Genomic DNA, 21,820 nt, shown 5'->3' with positions numbered 1-21,820 from the left:
CAACTCACAATGAGTTTATTGGGACATAACTCCATCGTAAGTCGAGAAAGATCTGTGTGTCACTTAAGATGTTTACAAGTGCAAATAAAAGAATACACAACTACAGTGGCTTAAACAATGAGGAAATTGTTAGGTAACATAATATGAAATCTGGAGTCAGGACAGTTCTAGGGTTGATTAATTCAGCTGCTCAACAACAATGTAGGGATCTAAGTCAGTTTTTCTGTGATTCTCCAGGCTTTCCCTTCATGATTGTGAGATGGCTCCAGCAATTCTAAGTATCATGGTCTTCTATACAATATCCAAGGCCAGAAGAGGAAAAGTCTCATTTTTAAAAACTCACTTGTAAAAGTGAGGATATCCTTCCCACAAACCCCGCTGACTCCTTCATCAGCCCAGTTGTGTCACATGACTTACCCAAACTCATCAACAAAAGGAATGGAATCCAATCCTTAATCTAGTCCACCTTCTCCATGCTGGGGCCAAGGAGGTGGGGGGCTGGGGTTCACTTCCTCTGAGAATGTGGGAGGGGTAAATGTCAATGCAAATTCAGAGCACTGATTTCAAGAAAGGAGATGGGAATGGCTGATAGGTAGTTAACCAACAGTATCACCACAAGAGAATCTCTGGTGTTTGAAGAGTAGGGATGAAGTGAGCTGTTGGTTTTAGACACATTCTCTATCAAGTTAAGAAAGGATCTCTTCATTCTTAATTTAATAAAGAACAGTTGGAAGGGGGCACCGGCTGGCTCAGTCAGTAGAGCAGGCAACTCTTGATCTCAGGGTCATGAATTCAAGCCCCACATTGGGTGCAGAGCTTACTTTAAAAAAAAAAAAATAGAATAGAGGCGCCTGGGTGGCTCAGTCAGTTAAGTATCAACTCCTGATTTTGGCTCAGGTTGTGATCTCAGGGTTGTGAGATCAAGCCCCACGTCGGGCTCAGCGCTGGGCATGGACTGCTTAAGATTCTCTCTCTCCCTCTCTTTCTGTCCACCCCCCTCCCCGGCCGATAAATAAATAAATAAATAAATAAATAAATAAATAAATAAATAAAATTTTAAAAAAAGAATAGTTGGGTTTTTTTTTTTTTGGAGGGAGGGTAAATCAAGAATGATAGCTAAATTTTACCAATGCCTTTTGACTGTCGAAATGATTCCAGAGTTAACATCCTTTGGCCTACTAATGTGTTGTATTGTATTAATAGATTTCCCAAGACGGAAACAAAAGTGCTTAAAGGGCATTTTCTGTGTTTTCAGTTCCATACTGATTTGCAATATTTAGGCTTCCTCATACAAAGCAGGACACATACACTGTTGCTTATTAATAAACAACACTTCATATATATATTTCCCCTCTCCCCAGATCCCATGTCAAAAAGATTCAAGAGGGAAAGACTAGAGTTAGGGGGTGGCAGGCAGGAGAAAAAGAGATAACAATCCAGGCATGGAGTAATTCAGCTTGGTCTGGGGTAAGGACGGCAGGGCAGGAGAGATGCAAAGGCTACTTCTAAGAAGAAACTCACACTTCATCCACACCAGTATTTGGCACCAATGGCACCTCCCAACACGGAACCAGTGAAAATTGCTCTAAGGTATTTCAGCCCGCTCACCATCTTGGTCCACTCCCCCCACCTCCCTCTCCCCTACACAGCTGGCCATCCACCCCCGAGCTCCTACCAAACATCTGTTTTTATGTCTGTCTCTACCACTACCTTTGGAGCTCCTTGAAGGCAATGCTGGTGTTGAACGTGTTGAAAATTATATCATGCATTTGCAATATGGCAAGCGCTGTCCTAAGTACCTTACATAAAAGATGTTTAATTCCTGCAATAACCCCACTCATCTTACTATTATCTCCACTTTACAGGCGTGGAAAAAAACTAAAGAATTTACACAACTTGGGGTGCATGGGTGGCTCAGTCGTTAAACGTCTGCCTTCAGCTCAGGTCCTGATCCCAGGGTCCTGGGATCGAGCCCCGCATCGGGCTCTCTGCTCCGCGGGAAGCCTGCTTCTCCCTCTCCCACTTTCTCTGCTTGTGTTCCCTCTCTCACTATCTCTCTCTCTGTCAAATAAATAAATAAAATCTTTAAAAAATTAAAAATAAAAAATAAAGGATTTACGTAACTTGCCCCAAGTTGCAAAGCTTTTAAGCTGTAGCGCCAGAGCCCAAATGCAAAATCTGACCCCTAAGGTAACCTCTAAGCCACTTTGCTTCCTATAACTCTGAAAATAAATGAGATAAGCCACAAGCTCACAATGAGTCTCAATTATGTCATGATCACCTCCCATATAGGTTACTCTCTGCGGAACTGCCAAAAATGTTCTGGCTGACTTCACTGCCAAGGTGTCATCTGGAGAATCCTAACCAGACGCCAGAGGCCATCATCATTCATTTTCACTCCCTGATTTTAGGACGGCCGAGAACAGGTGGAAGATTTGAACATTTCAGCACAAATCCACACCGGAATAGGCAGCGTGTCCACCTCTCCACCCTCTTCCGGGTCCTCATCCAGAGCCCTCGGCACATTGCCCCCCCAGCTCGCCAAGAATCTCAACACACCTCAAGAAAGAACGAAATCAAGTACGACTGTATCCCTGCCCATTCCCCTCTCCTTTTATTACCACCCCAAAGCCTAAAAAAGCTTGGAATCTATTAATTCTATGTTTACAGCAGGAATTTCTATTCGTTATTACCTGGGAAAGGAAGAGTCAATTTAATACCCTTGATTTCAAAGATTCTATCCAACGAAGCCGGAGCCCATTACAGTCATATCAGCTAATTACTGGAAAGTGCAACAGTCTGCATTTGTAAAAGAAAAAGGTATCCAAGCTTAGCAGGCCCTACCCAGTAGAGAACATAGAAACACGATGATGGCCTTTGTCATTGAATTGCATGTTCAGAGCTGATGGAAAAAGCTCCCCCTTCACCTTGCTCTGTTCCCAGAACGCCAGTTAACTGCCATGGGCCTTATTCCCCTATAGCTATAAGAAAAGAACCACAAGAGCCAGTGAGCACTCACTAAAGCTAATCAATATTTAGAAGCTGAAAATAAAGCAAAGAAATAGACAAGTGTCCACACAGGCAGAGAAAAGGGACTTTTTCCTTGTGCCCCCAAGACTCAGTTCTAGGCTAATTCCTGTGACTGTTTCTGAGATGCTCTGGGATTTAAAGCTGCACGAGATACTCAAGCACACCTTAATCTCTGAGGAATAGCTGAGACCAACCCAGCACGTGCAGAACTCTTTCCCACAGCAGTCAGGGAGGCGAGAGGGAGTCTGCGGCCAAGGTCGGCCTCATCACTCCCAACTTCTATTAGGTAACTGAAATCCATGTATCATCTGCTGCCACACCAAGAGGCAATCCTCGAACTTCATCTGATGCCTCTGGATAAGGGAAAGAGGATCTTTCTTTACATACACCTCACAAAAATAAGCTTAGAAGGTTCCAGCTGACTTCATTCGACAGATATGAGTGCCTACAATGTGCCATAAACGACAGGTGCCAAGGAAATCCAGGGGATTGATAACGAGCCCTTTGGCTAGTTAGCCATCTGCACCATGATGTAACATAATGTCCTTTACCCTGCCTTCCTGCTAGTCACTGGGGAAGCTGCCCCACAGGCAGTGCCTTTTAGAGTCCACGGAACAAAAGTGCGAATACACTGCTGTATGTTCGCAGCGACTTGTCAACAATAAAAATTCACCCGTGTCTCAATTTACTGAGCCTGGGTTTATAAGGAGGTTTATGGTCTGCTCTGTTAATGAGCCACTTTAACAACTGAGGGGAGATAGAAAAGCAATAATTAAAGGCCATTTTGCCATCTCAGAGCCCCTTTCTGCTTCTTGCCGTTAAAGTTCGTAGGACCCTGGAAGATTTCTAATCGTGCCGACATGAAGTCCCACAGTTGCCCGGGACATGGGTTTTTCAATTTCTCAGGAGTCACTACACTTTGATTTCCCAATATCACAATCCCTCCTCTTAAAGGCTGAAAACACACTAAACTGATAGCCAGTCTCCCATCCATTCAGTGCACTGTGGGGCTGCAGGATCCAAACAAGGTAGCTCCAGGAATGTACCTCACTCTGAATTATGTGTTAGGCATTCTATAAAACTCAGATGTAAACCAGACACTATTCTTGTCCATAAGAAGTTTATAATTTAAAGACACTAATGATTCTATGGGTAAATAATTCTAGAACAAGACACCGCTGCAGGTAACACTAAGTATGAACAGAACAAGGCAGGAGAACAAAGTAGAGATTAATGTTAGTAAGGTAGAGGGGTGTCTTACTAACAGGGGTATTGTAGACGGATCAGGGTCACAGAAATAAGAGTGGGTGAATTTAACAAGACCTGTCCAACCACCACTCACTCATGGTGGGATCAGCATTCTGACCTGAGCAGGGCACAGACCTAAAGATCAGGGTTAACCCCAGTCTCATACCAGCCACAGAAGGTCAATTTCTGATCAAATTTTCAGACTCCCAAGTCCCTCCAAAATCAGGAACACACTGCCTTGGAGAGCAGTCGTTCCACCACTTAAAAGGTATTACCGCTATATATTGAGAAAACAGGAAGTCGCAAAAGCACAATGCTCACATTTCATACTTTTCAAATTAGGCCAGCCTGGGTTCAAAGCCAGGCTCCATCATTTCCCACAAGTCACTTAACCTAAGCCTCAGTTTGCACATCTGTAAAATTAGAATAATAGTACAGATCACAGGGGAGCCTGGGTGGCTCAGTCGGTTAAGCGTCTGCCTTCGGCATGGGTCATGATCCCGGGGTCCTGAGATTGAGCCCCACATCGGGCTCCCTGCTCAGCGAGGAGCCTGCTTTTCCCTCTCCCTTTGCCCCTCCCCCCGCTAGTTCTCTCCCTCTCAAATAAATAAATAAAATCTTAAAAAAAATAGTACATATCACAACATTTGACTGTGTTAATAAGACAAGACTTTTAAAATAAGTAGCCCACGGCTTCACACATGGCAAGTGGTCACAGAGGATATTAGCTATTAATATTGGCATTATTATTATTATTAAATAAATTATATTCCAGAATAGTGTCAGGTGCATCTATGTGTCGGTGTGACCTGAGACTCGGCATCTGACCACATCGTGTTCTGGGAACGATAAGGCTGAGGACCAGATCTCTGCCCTAACCAAGGGCAGCATGAACCAGCAGCCTGTGCCGCCTTCCTTCCAGCTCCTCCCTCAGCACCTGGCACAAGCAGACCCCAAAAAGGAAACATGGATTCAGTCTCCACTGGTTTCAGGAACGTTATACCCTGTACCCCAGCTGCTCAGAGGGAAGGTCATACTCTCCCAGCCTCCCAACCTCACTGGGGCACACAGGACAAAACTGCTCCTTATAGTTTTCCAGTGCATAATTTGACAGGTCTATAGCTTTTCTCTGCCTCTTTTTTTTATAATATCCAAGACCACGTGAGCCTGGAGGATGACCTCAGCGATCACTGGCTCTGAGCCCCCACCCAATTCTGTTACTTCTGCTAAGTTCCCAAGCCCCATCCCCTCCCCACATTTCCCATAGCGTGCCCTTGCGGCTATAGTGACTCTTGCAATATCCAGCAACTTGTCCCTCCACAAGCGATGACCCTTTCAGTCCTCAGCTGTCACCCCCAGAGCTCAGCTCTTCTGCTCCCACCAAGTTGGAGAATTCCTTTTGTCAAGTGATCATAGCTCCGTTTGGCATCTCGTCTTCCTCAAATCTCTCTGCAGATACCCAATGTCATTGAACTTGATGAAGAGCGGCAGAAGACGTGTCTAATTCCTCTGAGTGAAATTACAGGGTTGGTGGAGCAAAGGTGGGGCTTGGGGTTCCCCAAGCAGCAGGAGTAACAGCACGCACTTTTGCATCTTGTAGCCAGACTGTATCTTGTGTTTGCCAGGGCAAGGCATCCAGGGCCCCGGCGGTGCGCCTAGCTCTCAGAAGGTGTTTCAGAGAGGAACAGGAGGCTGCAGCCTGCTAGGCGGATGTCAGCAGCGTCAGTTTCTTAAAATGCAGAACACATACATCCCAATTATGTGTGGGTCACAGAGTTGCAGATTTGTGGGCCCCAGGATGGATTACTGAACTAGAATTTGCGAACTAAATAAATTCCCTCTAGGTGAAGTATGCAGTCTTATGAACTAAGCCAGAGTAGAGAACTTCAACCTTGTAGTGCCCTTCCCCTGTAAGAAATACATTCTACACTGCAACTTAATACACATGTATATACGATATATGCACAGTAATTTTTTTTAAAGCCAATCGCAACCCATTAAACTCACTCCCACAACTTGTTACACTCTGAAAGACTCTGGAGAGGGAGGAGGGTGGAGATTGCTGGTATTGTAAAAAAGTAGGGAATAGTTAGGCCATCAAAGGCATTGCTAAATTAAGGAGTTTAGCCTTATGCTGTAAGTCATGAGAAGTCATTCATTCCATTAAAAAATAGAGGCAGATCAACAAAATACAGGTCCCGCCCTGTGGAAATTAGAGTTTCCTCTGGGGGCGGGGGTAGTGGTAGGGGAGAAGACAAATGAATTGTCTGTGAACAACAGGGATTGGAGAAGACTTCTAGGCAGGGGGAACAGCATACAGAACAGCAGAAGGGTGAGCAGAAACATTGAGAGAATGGAAAGCAGTTCAGTAAGAAATGGTTTCAGACTGGAATAGCTATTCTAGTCCTTTATCTGGGAAGGAAATTACTATGATGATGTTTATAAAATAGGAGACATCCTTCAGAATACGAGATGACATGAAGGTAAGTACAAGGCAGAAGACTGGACCAGACTTCCCATCTCTCAAGGTCTTGAAGAGATGGTCTTCCTAGAAATACCAGAGCAGCCTGACTCATGGTGGTACAGCTGTGAAGCAATGTCTCAGACACTTGATATTTTAACAGGTGTACTGAGGTGTAATTTACATACCATAAAATTCACCCATGTCACCACCATCCAATTGTGGAACATATTCCATCGCCTCAAAAAGATCCCACATGCCTACGTGCAATCACTCTCTGTTTTCATTACCAGCCCTAGCCAACCACTAATCCACTTTCTATCTCTACAGATTTGCCTTTTTGGACATTTCATATAAATAGAATCATACAGCATGTGATCTTTTGCGCTGGCTTCTTTCACTTAGCCTAGCATCCGCATTGTAGCATGCATCAGCACTTCATTCTTCCTTACTGTGGGATGGTATCCCATTGTACTCCACCTTATTTTGTTTACCTCTTCATCAGTGGATAGACACTTGAATTGTCTCCACTTTTGGCTATGATGAACATTCAGGTTACAAGTTTTTGCCTGGACATATGTTTGCATGTCTCTTGGGGAGATATTCAGAAGTGAAATTGCTGAGTCATAGAGTAAACTTATATTTAACTTTTTCAGAAACAGCCGAAGTGTTTTCCAAAGTGGCTTAACCATTTTATAATCCCACCAGCAAAGTATGAGAGTTCCAGGGTATCCACATTCTCGGGGCTATTTTAAAATGAGATTTACATTTATGATGGCATGAAGCATAGTCTGAATATAGTTTTTAACTAGCCGTTCTGGGAACCATGAGGTTCACATGGCCTCAAAATTTATTCATATTCCAAATTTCACTGAAAGTTAGAAAAGAAATGACCAGAGATGTTCATTTGAACCATGCTTGAAATCCCTTAGCATTGACATGCAATATCAAACAAATGATCACAGAAAATTTGACCAAACTATTTGTCAAAGCAGAGTTATCAAGGAACCAAGCATGGCAAATGAGAATGGGCCTTGCACATTAAACAGAGTCTCCGCAGGGACAAAATCTTAATTGTGAATCCCGCAAACAAGCAGCAACTTAGAGAAGGCAGGGACCCAGAAAGAAGGTTAGGGAACTACTGCTTTAAATCTGATGCAACTTGCCTTGGATCAGGTGATAAGCTACCAAGCAGAGACCCTGCTTTCAGAAAAGAAAAGAAACAGACCTGGCCCCTAGGGGACAAAGGATACTCGCAGTAATGCTCCTGCTGCTTTGTAAACCCCAAGTACCTTTTACAAACACACTCACAAATTAAAGGAGGGGGTGGGCACCCAGAGAACCAGCAAGAGCTTTGGTTCAGAGACCAGAGGGACACCACGCTCTCAAACCCCTGCCATTTACATTTTTCCAATCTAGAAAACAAACCCGTTATCTGGGGCTGGGATCTCTGCGCCTCTCACATTTTACTTTAAGTGTCATAGATAGTTCACTGAATGTGTATAATGCCCTCTCTTCACAGACAGGCTTCCTCCTTGGGAGGGACCCTTTTTCTTCCTAGGGATGAAGACCTATGAGGACCTATGCTAATTACCCGCTAGCACTCTTTCTGGGGCCATCAGCTAAGTGGGAGATTTAGGTACCCAGCTGGTCAGGTTCCAAGAGATTTCCCCTGCTAATTTTCAGTCACTCAAGGAAAACAAAGGAGTAAGATTGAGTTACCATGATTTTAAAGAAACAGTGTTCCTCTTCCCCTTCTCTCTCAGCTCCCCTCCCCGGCCCCCACCCTTCCCCCTATCAAAATATGTAAACTTCTGTATTTCACACTTTTACATCTGTTCTTCTCCCAAAATAAAAGCTGTTTATATTCAAGAAATTATGACTACAATACCAGTGCGAGTTACATCTTTAAAATACTCACCGACAGAACATACATATTATTCTGACCGAAGTGTGTGCAATGTTCTTTCCCTGAGTAGCATCCGGGTATTAAGTTCCAGGGGAGCTCGGTAGGGCTTTTGTTTATTCGCATGAAAAGAAAACCCTGTTCTCTCTGACTGGTGCTAGAGCTACCAGTTTTAAAAAAAGAAAACAGAGGGGTGCCCGTTTAGGAATAGCAAACACTTGGCTTTGACCTTATCACCTTATCAACCATACTTGAGTAGGACACCAGCACCAGAACCATCCGAGCTCAGTTTGTGGCCTCTAAAAGAGTCAGTCTTATGAGTTCAACTGGAAAACGGCAGCACTCCAAAACTCAGAGGGCCCTCTCACCCATGCAGATGGTTGCAGGGGAACCATGTCAAATTCAGAGTTTCCTGGGCCTAAACTACCACCACCAAAGGAAACAAAGCTTCCCAAACTGGGTCCCAGGAAGAACTCTTTGAATGACACAGTCACTGGAGAGTAACCCCATATAGAGAGTCACGAACTTTCCTGAGTAAAATGCTTGCACAGTTCGATGATACTTTAATGATATTAGGACCTCTTCTGAGAAAGTTGGATCTGTCCCCAGAGCTGCAATATTACAAAAAACTGTATCATCTTTAACTAGGTATTTCTTATATCCAGGCTAATGATGACTACCTCACATCTCTTTTCCCTTTAAAATAGGCCTTCTAAGAGGGGGGTCTGTGAATTCAATTTTTTAAAGGCATCTTCCCAGCAGTAAGTACGAAATTTTGATACATACTCATTATCGAGTTGTATACAAAGTTACCTTAACAACCCCAAATAAAAAACCACCCAATATAAGCGGTGTGTTTATCTAAGACCTAAAGATTAAAATAACAACACCGGACATCTTGGTAGCTAGGTAAAAGGTGTTTATAGATTGTTGTTACAAGAAAAGTCAGATCCTTTAGCCTGCTGCCTAGATTCCAAAAGTCCATTTCATTTTTTGTTTCACAAAATACACAACTCAAAGATTTCAGGCTTCAAACAAAAGCAGAGCTGAAAGTGCTGTGAATATGGATTCCCTTTTCAGCTTCTAGGCAAATACCAGCATCTCCTGGGCTTCAAACTGAATCCCTACAGGTCCATAGGGAAAAACAGGAAATTAGCACTAAACAGATGCATCTTCCTGGTCATGGGGGTGGGGTTTCTGCCCCCTGAATTAAACTTGCTAAAAAAAAAAAAAAAAAAAAAAATGGCAACACAAAAAACAGTCCAGGATTATCAGTTGAAAGTGTTGACTTTTGCAGTTCAAGTATCCCCTTTCTTACAAACAACTCAAATGCATATATTAGTGTGAAATTTTAAATTCCGTATTCCTGAAAGTATGTGCCTTCCACAATTTGAAGCCATACGCCTTGTGAAAAAGTTCCAGTTACCTTATATAAATAAATCACTATTTTCTACTCTGCAACATTTTCAGGCATACTCAAATTTCTGTGGATATGCTGTGTTTTCTAAAACAACCTGTATTTAGTAAGTCATTCTTACAATTATTTCTTTAACATATGCTTCTCCCCATTCATTAGGCACCAAGATCCATGAGGACAGTGTTCACGGGTGTCTCCTTCACCAAATCCTCAGTAGCTAGCACAATGCTAGCCACACAGTAGATGCTCCATTAATATTTGTTGAATGAATGAATGAACCAGCATGAAAGAAACGAGAAAAAAAGAAAGCTGTATTTTAAAAATTTAGGCCAGTGATTCCAAACCTCAGAAGTACACCAAAATTACCTGGAGGGCTTCCTAATGCACAGGTTACTGGATCCCATCACCAGTTTCTGATTCAGTAGGTCAGAGAAGCAGGACCTAAGAGGTGAGCGTGAAGGTACTGCTCCAGGGATCTCACTTTGAGAATGACTGTCTAGGCAGTTAACCTGTCAACCAGCTCTTAGAAAAATCACAATGCACAGGATAACATTTACTAAAAATCTGCCAACTGCAGACTTCTCCACTTCCTACTGAGTAAGCCACGCAGGTCCTTGCTCCAAACTCTATCGAAATTGCCAACACAGGACATACGTGCAAGGGGACGGTACACAGACACATGTCCAAAACAGCAAGAAGTCATTAGTACAGTCGAACTAAAGATGTTTCATTTCTCCAGTGCATTTCTTTATGATGTATCCTACTGTGCGGTTTAATCTATTTTTCTCAGATGGAAATTACTAAACCGCAATGCATAGCCGTTCTTTCTTGCACAACCCCACTTCATTTCACTTACTAATGGGAGTTTCATCTGAGGCCAGGACATGAAATGTAGCAAAGAGGCCCATTTTAAAGCTTACTGATGTTGTTTATATTTTAGTGTCTGTAAGGACCCGAGCAATGATCAACACTCAGTCCTTAATGATCAGAAAGTAAGCAGAGGCATTAATAAGGTACAGATTTAATCTAAACCTGTCACCAGGTTTAACAAAAGGATACACAAAACCAATCTAACAGAATCCCAAGCTCTAACTCTGATCATTGCATAAGTTTTTAAAGAATAGCTAGCATTAACTTTCAAATGTATACGTTTCTCATGACCCTGTTCTGAATTTAAGTGCATTTATATCCAGATTATAACCAGAGAGGGTATTTAATTAGATAATCTTTGCAAATACTTTGAAGATACTAAGTGCTCTATAAATGCTAAATATTATTATTATTATTTAAATATAGCTTGCAATTACTGCTTACAACCTATTCCACCCACCACACTGCTATAATTTGATTACAGGCAGCTAAAAAAAAATTAAAAAACAAACAAACAAACCCTAGAAGTAGAAATGATGAAACAATGTCCATGTGAAGTTCTGGATTTCTACCCTAGGCATAAATAATTTATAGGCATTTTAAATGGCAGGTTAAGGTATAAAATCAAATAAAGCAAGGCAGTTGGTCTCTGGTCTCCACAAAACTGACGACCCCAAAGGTGTGTCAATTTTAATAGTTTCTTACCTATAAACCTGGTGGAGAACAGATTGTGTTCCAAAATGCAAGGCCCTTTACCCTTCTGGCTACCAGTTGCATCTTCCATTTTCTCCACTGTAGTCTTAAAATATCCATAATCATCTCAAAGAAGGTACAACTTGAGATTTTGACTTTAATAATTATCTGACAGATAAAGGCTTGAGCATGGCCCCTGTTATAACATTATCTTCTGGCTCCTCTTGCTAGCTTCTGCAACAGTCGCACATTCGGTGGTCTCTAGTTCTTAAAAAATGGAAACCTTTGAGCCTGATTCCACATGTCTTCCAAACACACCTGTCGAGTGATTTTCCAAAGAGAATGACAGATTGAAGGTAAACATGCCTGATACCCAGTGTACAAGGAAATCCCTGCTAATCCCCAAACGGTTCACATTTTATGGTTTTACATTTTTAAGGCAAGAAAAAGAATAATTAACATATTCTAAACTGACCGTGGTTATTTAAAAAACAAAATCACAAGGAAATAACACTCAAACACCATAAGCTCATCAGAGAGAGCTTGTGCCCCAAAGAAAGGCTTCTGGGAAATCTAAACTTGAGGGAGATAATACATCAGATAATTCTGATGTCCTGACAAGGTCTACTGGGCAAATAATGGCCGTGTGAGTCACTATTGGCAGTGACTTTGGGGCAGGTCAGTTGTAAGCACAGCCATTTCGTAGCTCTATGACTTTTGGTAAATGAACTGATTTTTCTAAGCCTCATGTGTTCCCCTATAAATCGTAGACACCTCCCTCACAGGAAATTTAGAGGAAATCTGACAGTATCAAGAGCCTTAGAGGTCATTTACATACTTTTATCATAAACTGCACTTCTAAGAAGTTATTCTAAGGACACAGAGATGTATACAAAGACTATGTATGTTTATTGACCCACTATTTGTAAGACTTGAGAAGTTGGAAATAAGCAAAAGCTTCACCAGGAGGAATTGGTTAAACATAGTATGAGTCATCCCCACAATAAAATGCTAAGCAGTCATTAAAAACATGTGACTAGAAATTTGAACCCTGACTGAATACCTGAAGAAATTTTAAATTACATACTAATTTCGAAGCCTGATAATAGTATTGTGGTTATGTATTTTTAAGAGTGTTTATCTTTTAGAGCTGCATACTGGAATATTTACAAATGAAATGATACGATGCTTGAAAATAATATGGGGGAGGAAGCGGATGGAGGTGTGGATAAAACAAGACTGGGCATGAATGGATCACTGTTAAGTTGGGGGCTCATTCTATTATTTCTGTCTATTTTACATATCAGTTTTATTCAGATTAAATTCACACTCTATAAAATTCACCCTTTTGAAGTGAACAAGTGATTTTTAGTATGTTCAGAGCTGAGCAACCATCACCACTGCCTAATTTTAAGAAATTAGCAGTCATTTTCCACTTCCCCTCAAGCTCTAGAAACCACTAATCCCCTTTTCTTCTCTATAGATTTGCCTATTTGGGGCATTTCATATAAATGGAATCCTGTAACATATGGCCTTCTGTGTGCAGCTTCTTTCACCTAGGATAATGTTCATCCATCTTATAGCATGTATCAGCACTTCCTTTTATTGATGAATAATATTCCATGGTATGGATATACTACATTCCATTTGTTCACTCATAAATTGGTGGACATTTGGGTTGTTTCCACTTTTTGGCGAGGATGAACGATAATGCTACGAGCATTTGTGGACAAGTTTTTGGTTGGATATATGTTTTCAGTTCTCTTGGGTATATACCTAGGAGTGGAATTGCTGGGTCACGTGGTAACTCTGTTATTTAACATTTTGAGGAACTGCCAACGTATTTTACAAAGTGGATGTACCACTTGACATTACCACCAGGAATGTATGAGCATTCCAATATTCCTTCCACTTTTACCTAAGTTTAAAATTCCCCACGACAAAGAATTTTTTTTAATTACATTATAGAAAAACATTAACAGCATGCAAAAAGGGTGACTATTACGTTTAAAAAACAGGATGCAGGGGCACCTGGCTGACTCAGTCATTAGAGTATGGGACTTCTGATCTTGAGGTCATGAGTTCGAGCCCCACACTGGATGTAGAATTTACTTTTAAATAAATAAATAAACAAACAAAAGAAGCAAACAACTGAAAACACATTTTTGAAAAAATAGGTTGCAGATAATATAGACAATATGAACATAATTTTTAAAGCTATCTAGTTAGCGGGGCACCTGGGTGGTGCAGTCTTTGGGTGTCCAACTCTTGGGCTAAGCTTAGGTTGTCATCTAAGGGTTGTGAGATCGAGCCCCGCCTCCACTCCACACTCAGCGCTGAGTTGGCTTGAGGCTCTCTCTTCCTCTCCCTCTCTCCCTACCCCCCACCCCGCACGTGTGCACTCTCTCTCTCTCTCAGATAAATAAATAAATCTTTAGCGGGGGGAAGCTATCTAGTTAGCTACGCAGAGAAAAAACCTACTAAGCCATATACCAAAAGGAGTCCTGCAGCCCCAAAGGTCATCCTGGTGGTGAGTCCTAAGAGAATCAAATATATGCACTGCCTTCAGGAAGTTTACTGCCTAGTAGTGAATATAATCCAGGACAGAAAGTTCTTTTTTTTTTTTTAAGATTTTTATTTATTTATTTATTTGAGAGAGAGAGAGAGCTCGAGGGAGGTGAGGCACAGAGGGACAAGCAGACTCCCCACTGAGCAGAGAGCCTGATGCTGGACTCAATTCCAAAACTCCAGGATCATGACCTGCGTTGAAGACAGTCACTTAAGCGCCTGAGCCACCCAGGCGCCCCCCAGGATAGAAAGTTCTGAGTGTGAGGTCAGTTCCAAAAGGGCATACAAATGGGATAGATAACTACTACCTGAGAGAAATCAGGGACAATTTTGTGGGAAAGGTGGCATTTGAATGCTTAGCGTTAGGCTAGGAGGCACAGAAAAGCCCCCCCACCCACCCCCAGCAAAGAGCATCCATGGGGAGAAGGAAGTTGTTCTCTGTGGCAGGAGTAAAGGATCGGTGGTCAGAACTGCAGCGCATGGCAGGAAGCCCAGCTGAATCATAGCCGAAGAGTTCAGTCTTGGGTCTGTAGACAGTGAGGAGTCAGGGAAGGCCGTGAATAAGAAACCCCAAGACTGAAAATGTGCTGCTGAAGAGCAGTGTGGCTGCAGGGGCCAGTACAGGGAGACCACTCAGGAGAAGGCTGGTGGCAGAGTCAGAGGAGTCAAGTCTTGTCACGGCGGCTGCCCAGGGGACCGTCACTGAGGTGCTTGTAGGGAGGAATGGAGCAAAAGGCCTCGTGCCAGAGACAACAAGGAAGGCCGTGTAAGACTGGGGTGAAATAAAATGTGTTTTGAGAATTTCCAGGCACCCCTAGAGACAACTGGAGAAGAGCCTGGGCGTGTAAAAAGCAGAGAGCGAATCATCTTTCTCTAGAGGGAAATAAGCTTCCAACCAGAATGAAAGAAATTACAAGCGGAATTCATCCAACATTTTCTATTTAAGTCCTCCCTCTCTCTCCTCTAGGAACCTTATATTTATATGAGCAGAATAACATTTCATTCAAAAAATATCACCCAGATTTTCTTGGAATTCTCAGCACACTGCTAGTTCAGGCCCTGTTCTCAGACAGCTACTTCCCCCACAGATATGGAAGAACCAATTTGACATAAAAGCATTTTTCAGACACAAGTTATCCCAAATTCCCTCAGAAACACAGACTCAGAGACTGGCGGTGTTCAGCTGGGCATGGCAGCCATGATCCAATCACAGTAGCTCAAAGCCGGGTGGATGTTAGAACCATACCCCTGAAGGAAGGAATGGCATAGAACAAGAAGGGCATGGAAGACGAATACCGGGGCAGAGACACAGAAACACAGAAAGAAGATTCAAAATTACAAGCTTTCAAAGAGCCTTACAGGTAAGGAAGCAGGCGGTGTGATATTTTCGTGAAGGAAAAATGCTGGGTATTCTTTCAACAACAAAATATTCTATGACCTGGGGCGCCTGGGTGGCTCAGTCGTTAAGCGTCTGCCTTCGGCACAGGTCATGATCCCAGGGTCCTGGGATCAAGCCCCTCATCAGGCTCCCTGCTCCTCGGGAAGCCTTCTTCTCCCTCTCCCACTCCCCCTGCTTGTGTTCCCTCTCTCGCTGTGTCTCTCTCTGTCAAATAAATAAATAAAATCTTAAAAAAAAAAAATTCTATGACCTCCTAAGTAGACAATTATGCAAACAGCAAACCATGACTTATATTCCATTTTGTACTAAGATTGCTCCAGTTAATAATGGATACTGAAAATGATTATGCATATTTCTCTGATATTCTGATAACTACCACTGCACACTATTTTATTATGAGGCAATGTCATGGCAAAGAAAACACCTGTTTAATATCTCTAAAAATCTACAAATGTATCTAATTAAAAAACTGCTCTGCTATTATCATTTTAAGATACTATCTTCTTATCAATTCCTGCAACTTTACTAAATTCTCATTTAAGGCCAAATTTAATTAAGCGCTCTGGGGTAAAGAATAAATAATGTTTCAAGATTTCTTTAAACCCCCCCCCCCCCGCCCCGAGACCTCTGACCAGAAGGTTTTAAATGCGGGACTAGTATTGTATCATTTCAGGTGCCCACACTCCACCCTAATACACAAACTTTGTAAAGGCATAGGCATAATAAATGTAGTTTGATTTAAATAATGGTTAATCCATAAAGAGGGGGAAAAGTTTTAAAAAAAGAGAGAGAAGAAAAAAAGAAGAAAGTTTTAATGAATAATGCTGATACCTGATACTAGCTTAGAAATACGCTAGGGGCGCCTGGCTGGCTCAGCCATTACAACATGTGACTCTTGATCTCAGGGTTGTGAGTTTGAGCCCCATGTTGGGTGTAGAGATTACTTAAAAATAAAATTTAAAAAAAAAAGTAATGAATGCTGACCCTGGGGCAAAGGTCAACCCAGGCGGGCAGAGAAATATACACTGTCATGTTGACACATAAAAAGGAAAAGGTACTATTAGAAAGTTGCAGGACCTTCTGTTATCTTTTTTTCAGGATCATTTTCAATTAGGTGAAATCATTGGGATCAAATGGTAGACTCAAGATTCCCATAAAATTCTATTTAATCATGGAATAGTGTATTTGTGTAGTGCTTTACGGTTTTCACAGTATTGCCATAAACACTTTGATTGTTGAAGTCAGCATATGAGGAAGGCAAGCAGTTGAGTTCATTCCCATTGTTAAATGAATTATGGTTACGTGACTTACCCAGAGTCACAGAAGTACTAAGACATGGACACAGAACCCAGTGCTCAGTCCACTCCACTCACCTACTCACTAATTTGTGCATATATCCGTTTATGCAACTAACTGCAATTACAGACTCAAAGATGAGCAAGACCTAACCTCCAGCCTCATGGAGCCCATAGTTTATTAAGTAGGAAGAAAATAATCCCCACACCATTTATAACACAAGGAGAAAAAGTGTAGCAGGAAAGATGTGTGCAAATCTTCCAGATGAAGTCAGTTCTTAAATCTAGGTCTTAAGAGACAAAGAAATAGCTGGGCCTAGAAGGCAGTGAGGGGCAGGGGGAAAGACAAGCAGAGGTCATCTAATTCTGTTCAAACAGAAAAGTGAGTGCGAGTCCTGGCAGAAACTTAAGAGTATGAAGTCAGCAGCAGCCAAACTTGGCCTTGAATGCCTTCTTCTGTGGGCCAAACTAAGGACAGCCAAAGTGCTCAGACTCAGATATATGCTAATCTCCAAAAAGCTTTCTGGGCTGATCTCACCTCACATGTAGTAAAGCACCCTGGTGGCAAATTTCATTTCTTTTAACACTGTGATGTCTTGAAGGGAGAATGACTCAAGCCTTGAGTTTGAATGAGTAGATTGTTTTCTGTGGCCTTTGTATGTATACACACATTTCATACACCCACATGGGTAGTTTATAACCATGACACTATATATGAGTATCCACATAGATTATGCAAAACATACATAGAACTCTATAAACCTCACATGCAGAGACATCTGAATAGTGTGCATGTCTAGACTGACCCCGTGGGACCAATTCAGATGGAGATGGGTTACTGAGAGAGGGTACTGTGCAGGACAACCATCTGTCCTAGATGATTCAGACAGTCATCTGCCAGGACAGAAAGAATTGGGAGTGGGGGCGGTGCTGAACAAGATGAATTCCAAAGGTATATTAATGCTCCACGGTTTTATGTAGTATGAGCTTACCTGCATGAAGCAGTTTCTCTATTCTCGATAAATACAATTCCATGACTCTGGTGAAATAATTCCTCACTGCCATTTTTTTGTGCTCAGGCAGAAAATGTGTTATTGATTTCTGATTCAGCCACAGACAGTGTGACTTAGAGAAAAGAACACAGAAGAGAAATCAGGTAACCTAGATTCTCTCCAAACCACCCTTTTCGCCTCCCTCACCTGCATGCCAGGGGAGACAGCGCTGTGTGACCTTGGACAATGACTACAACTCTCTGGGCTTCAGCTTAGTATTAAATGAAAGGAGTGGCTAAGGGTTCTCCAATTCTCTTCCAGCTCTAAATCTATGAAATTATGCCCCTCCCCCAACACTTAGTTTATCACCAGAGCTCTAAAAATCAGGACTAATAAAAATGGATTCATTTCATCTCTTTTCTAACCGAAGAAGATCCTATTTTATCTTACTTTCTAAAACCATCCAAATCTTGCATAATTTAAATGATCAGTGCTGTCCCTGGTTGCTCTGGTTTAAATTATGCATTGTTGCTATTTGGGGAAAATTTAGACTGGGTCCAGTCTGGGATCACTGGCTGAGAACAATAAGCCCCCAAAGTGAGAAGGATAAAGGCCTCTCCAGACAAGATCTGCTTTTAATGCATTGAGCTCAGGGTTTACAAAAAGAGCATTGATTATGTACATTAAAGAGCCACGGAAACAGCAAGGGACTGGTTAAGGCTGCAGCAAATTCTCCTAGATGCCACTGACCTTGGCTGCATTTCAGGGGTCAGGCATTCCCCAGGAGGTTCTCGGCAGGCAGGCTTTCCTGAGGGGTTAGGCACAAATGAGACCTCTCATCTAGGGAAACACACCTCTCCTAATTTGGGAAGACAGAGAGACATTATCTGCCCTCTGGTTTGTAGAGATCACCTAGGTGGCCTTGGACTCAACAGCCGGCCTGCACACCTCACCCCCTACAAGACTGGTCATACCCCGGCCCCAGCATCCGGGATGCATTTGTCTCCACATCTGCATTTAAGTCGTCCAGCCAGCAGTTCCCATCTCTAGAGCTGCCCTTAGCCCTCCCTCTTTACACACCTCCTGCAGGCAGAAATACAGAGGCAAAGCACTAAGCCCAGGCCACAAAGAGCAATTTCAGTGAAGCCGGCAAAGATATCTTTTCAAAATACAGGTCTCTTTTTTTTAAAGATTTTATTTATTTATTTATTTCACAGAGAGAGGGAACACAAGCAGGGGGAGTGGAAGAGGGAGAAGCAGGCTTCCCGCGGAGCAGGGAGCCCAACGCGGGCCTCAATTCCAGGACCCCAGGATCATGACAGAGCACAGGCCTCCGGTGTGTGAATCACACTCCAGGAAGGCCGGTGAGCCCTCGTGGTTGCTCACAAGCCTGAAGGCTCTGTGCTCCGTATCTCAGAAAACCTTCCCCAGGAAAAAGTCCACAAGGGACACCTTTGACCAAGCGCAACTTAAAAATCACATCGGAGCACTTTCCATTAAAGGAGCAATGTCGAAATTCTAGCTCAGGAAAACCACAAGCCTTGCCCATTGTTCAGACTCCTTCCCCCTACCCCCCCACCCCACCCCCTCCTGGGCTTTGCCACTTTCCTCTACCCTGTAGTCTGGGCCATCCATCCACCTGATTAACCCACTGGCAGCAACTCCCAGCGCAGAAAGTAGAGCAAATGAACACACACACACAGTCTATAAAGCAGGAAACCACAGACTTAGCCAAAGCACCCACCCTGTTACCAACCCCCACCCCCAGCTGCCCAGGGGGCAGCGGGGTTACAGCTTATTGTAATATCACATGAATGAGCTTTTGCTGCCCAACTATCAAAAAAGCCATTTCAAATGGCATCTATGTTCCTTCTCCACCCCTAGGCTGCCTTGCAGAAACCTCACCTCTTGGAAGGACTAAGGAGAAGAGCAGAAGTTAAAAAGAGAGACGATTAATGAGACTAAAGAAAAAGTACCACTTTGACGATAAAGGTAGCTCTTTAAAATAGCCGTGGAAAATGAGGCAGTGTCAGGAGAAGTAAGGAAGATTCAGGTCTATAATCCCAAGATTTAGCATCGGTCTAACAATGTATGCCTCAGGAGGGCGTGTGAACTTCCAAGCTTCACCCATCCTGCGTGTCTGTGTTGAGAGCCATCATCAATTCGGTCTCACCGACCCTCCATGCTTCAAGTATATATGTGGTTGCTTTTTTTTTTTTTAATTTTATTCTTGGTTCAGGAGAGGAAGAAGCCATCCTTAAATTGGTAACCAATCCTTCTCAAACCTCCGCTGCTGCCGCCACCCCCACCCCTCACCCTCTTTTCCGCAGGCAGCATCTAATTAAAATGGCAAAAAAGCTCTGCCCCCTTCCCCGAAAGAGTGTGTTGGGAGTCGGGGGTGGGGGTGGGGAGTCGTCGAGGCTACACTGGGATTCCTGGTATTCTGATCTCACAACAACAGCAAAATGGATTCTATAGCAGTGATGTCTTAGTCAATACAATGAAAAGGCGTCTGAGGCAATTCACGTGAAGGTAAACGCAAACCAGTGGGGCTGGAGGGAAGTAGATGCTCTCTACAAAGGACTGGCCACAGACACAGGGCGAACACGAACACACACGCGCGCGCGCACACACACACACACACACACACTCACGGGAGTTCCGGTCTGCCTGGGGAAAAGCAGAGAATACATCCTTTCACCTGCTTAAGTTCAGCCATAAAACTGAAATGTCAGAGGCACCAAGTCAGAAAGCACAGGCAGGGCTAAGTTAAACCATAAATAAAGGTGAGCGGCAGACTGCCATAGAAGAGAGCGCTGAGAGGGAGTCCGGGCGCGGAAGGCGGAGAGGGGGTAGAGGAGGCAGTTGCCATCTACAAGACCAGCATTGCAATAGCCGCCCCCTTGGAGCGGCAGTTTTAGCGTCGTGGGGACAGTCAGGCTCACAATGTCATCTTGCAGGTAGCTGGAAAAAGTGAGTGGCCAGTGCCTTTATTCACGCTGCGGTTATCCTTTTTGCAAAAAGGGACGGTGGGGTCTCGCGCCTTGGCACGAGATGACCGTCCGGGGCGTGTGTGCACACCACACACACACACACACACACACACACACACACACCAGGAACATTTCATTTTAATGCTCTTACACTGGTGTAAGATGAAACTGGCATAAGCTCCACTGGTTCTCGGGGGAACCTTGGCCACAACCGAAGGAGGACACGTACCGCACAGCCCTTGCGTGGAGGCTTAGCCAAGAGCACCTCAGCAGACCCCGAATCAAAACGAGAAGCCAGGTTCGCTCCGCGTCGCATTCGCCTCTACCCACCAGTCCCGGCCCCAGTTCACGCACCGAGCCCATTCACCCCGACCCAAACCACTGGAAAGAAATCAGAAAATGTTCTGCTCACCCTCAGAGCTGAGAGATCGATTTCATCCAGGCTGCGAGCCGGAGAGTCGCTCGCCATGTCTACTTCTTCGCGGGAGAAATGGTCCAAAACCACCCTGAAGCTTCTCCCTTGGAAATTCCACCTTGGTCTATTTCACTCGCGTCCTCATGCGGGTGTCGCGCCAGAGGCCCCGGGCCCAGCCTCCCCCGCCCACCCCGGCCCCACAGCACCCGATCCCGATCCTCCGCTCTTCGGTCCTACGGGTCCGGGAGCCCAACCTGCGCGGATCTCCAAGCCCGGAGCCGCGGTGCGTGTGGGCTGCGCGCCCTGCTCAGCTAAGGGCGCTGGGGCTGCGTGGGTGTATTTAAATGGGACATGCTTCTTTGCTTGTGCGTGGATGGCGGCTGCATTGGCTGTTATAATGAGACACATCAACTCCTCCACTCTGCCGGGGAGGGGGGGTGGGGGGGTGGAGAACCACACAGAACTGTCTATCACCGCTTCCTGGGAGGAGTAAAGAAGGAGGGGGGGAGGCGGAGGAGGCGTGGTCTCCGACT

General features: G+C 43.7%; 1 protein-coding gene across 2 annotated transcripts in view; it reads right to left on the bottom strand.

The window, feature by feature from the left end:
• Window positions 1-21,476, bottom strand: part of TNIK (TRAF2 and NCK interacting kinase) — a 382,067-nt gene extending 360,591 nt beyond the window's left edge. For both annotated transcript variants that reach the window (XM_028100807.2, XM_028100808.2), the window contains exon 1: window positions 21,285-21,476. In XM_028100807.2, coding sequence (XP_027956608.1) covers window positions 21,285-21,341 — 57 coding nt within the window. In that variant the 5' untranslated portion in view covers window positions 21,342-21,476. The remainder of the gene's footprint in view (window positions 1-21,284) is intronic.
• Window positions 21,477-21,820: the final 344 nt, after the last annotated feature.

The sequence above is a fragment of the Eumetopias jubatus genome, unplaced genomic scaffold (genome assembly GCF_037043125.1).
Source record: "Eumetopias jubatus isolate StellerSeaLion01/CBP00866 unplaced genomic scaffold, mEumJub1_p1.0 scaffold_1, whole genome shotgun sequence".
Classification (NCBI taxonomy): domain Eukaryota; kingdom Metazoa; phylum Chordata; class Mammalia; order Carnivora; family Otariidae; genus Eumetopias; species Eumetopias jubatus.
The sequence above is the reverse complement of the archived record's forward strand: the minus strand, read 5'-3'. Positions and strand labels throughout refer to the sequence as shown.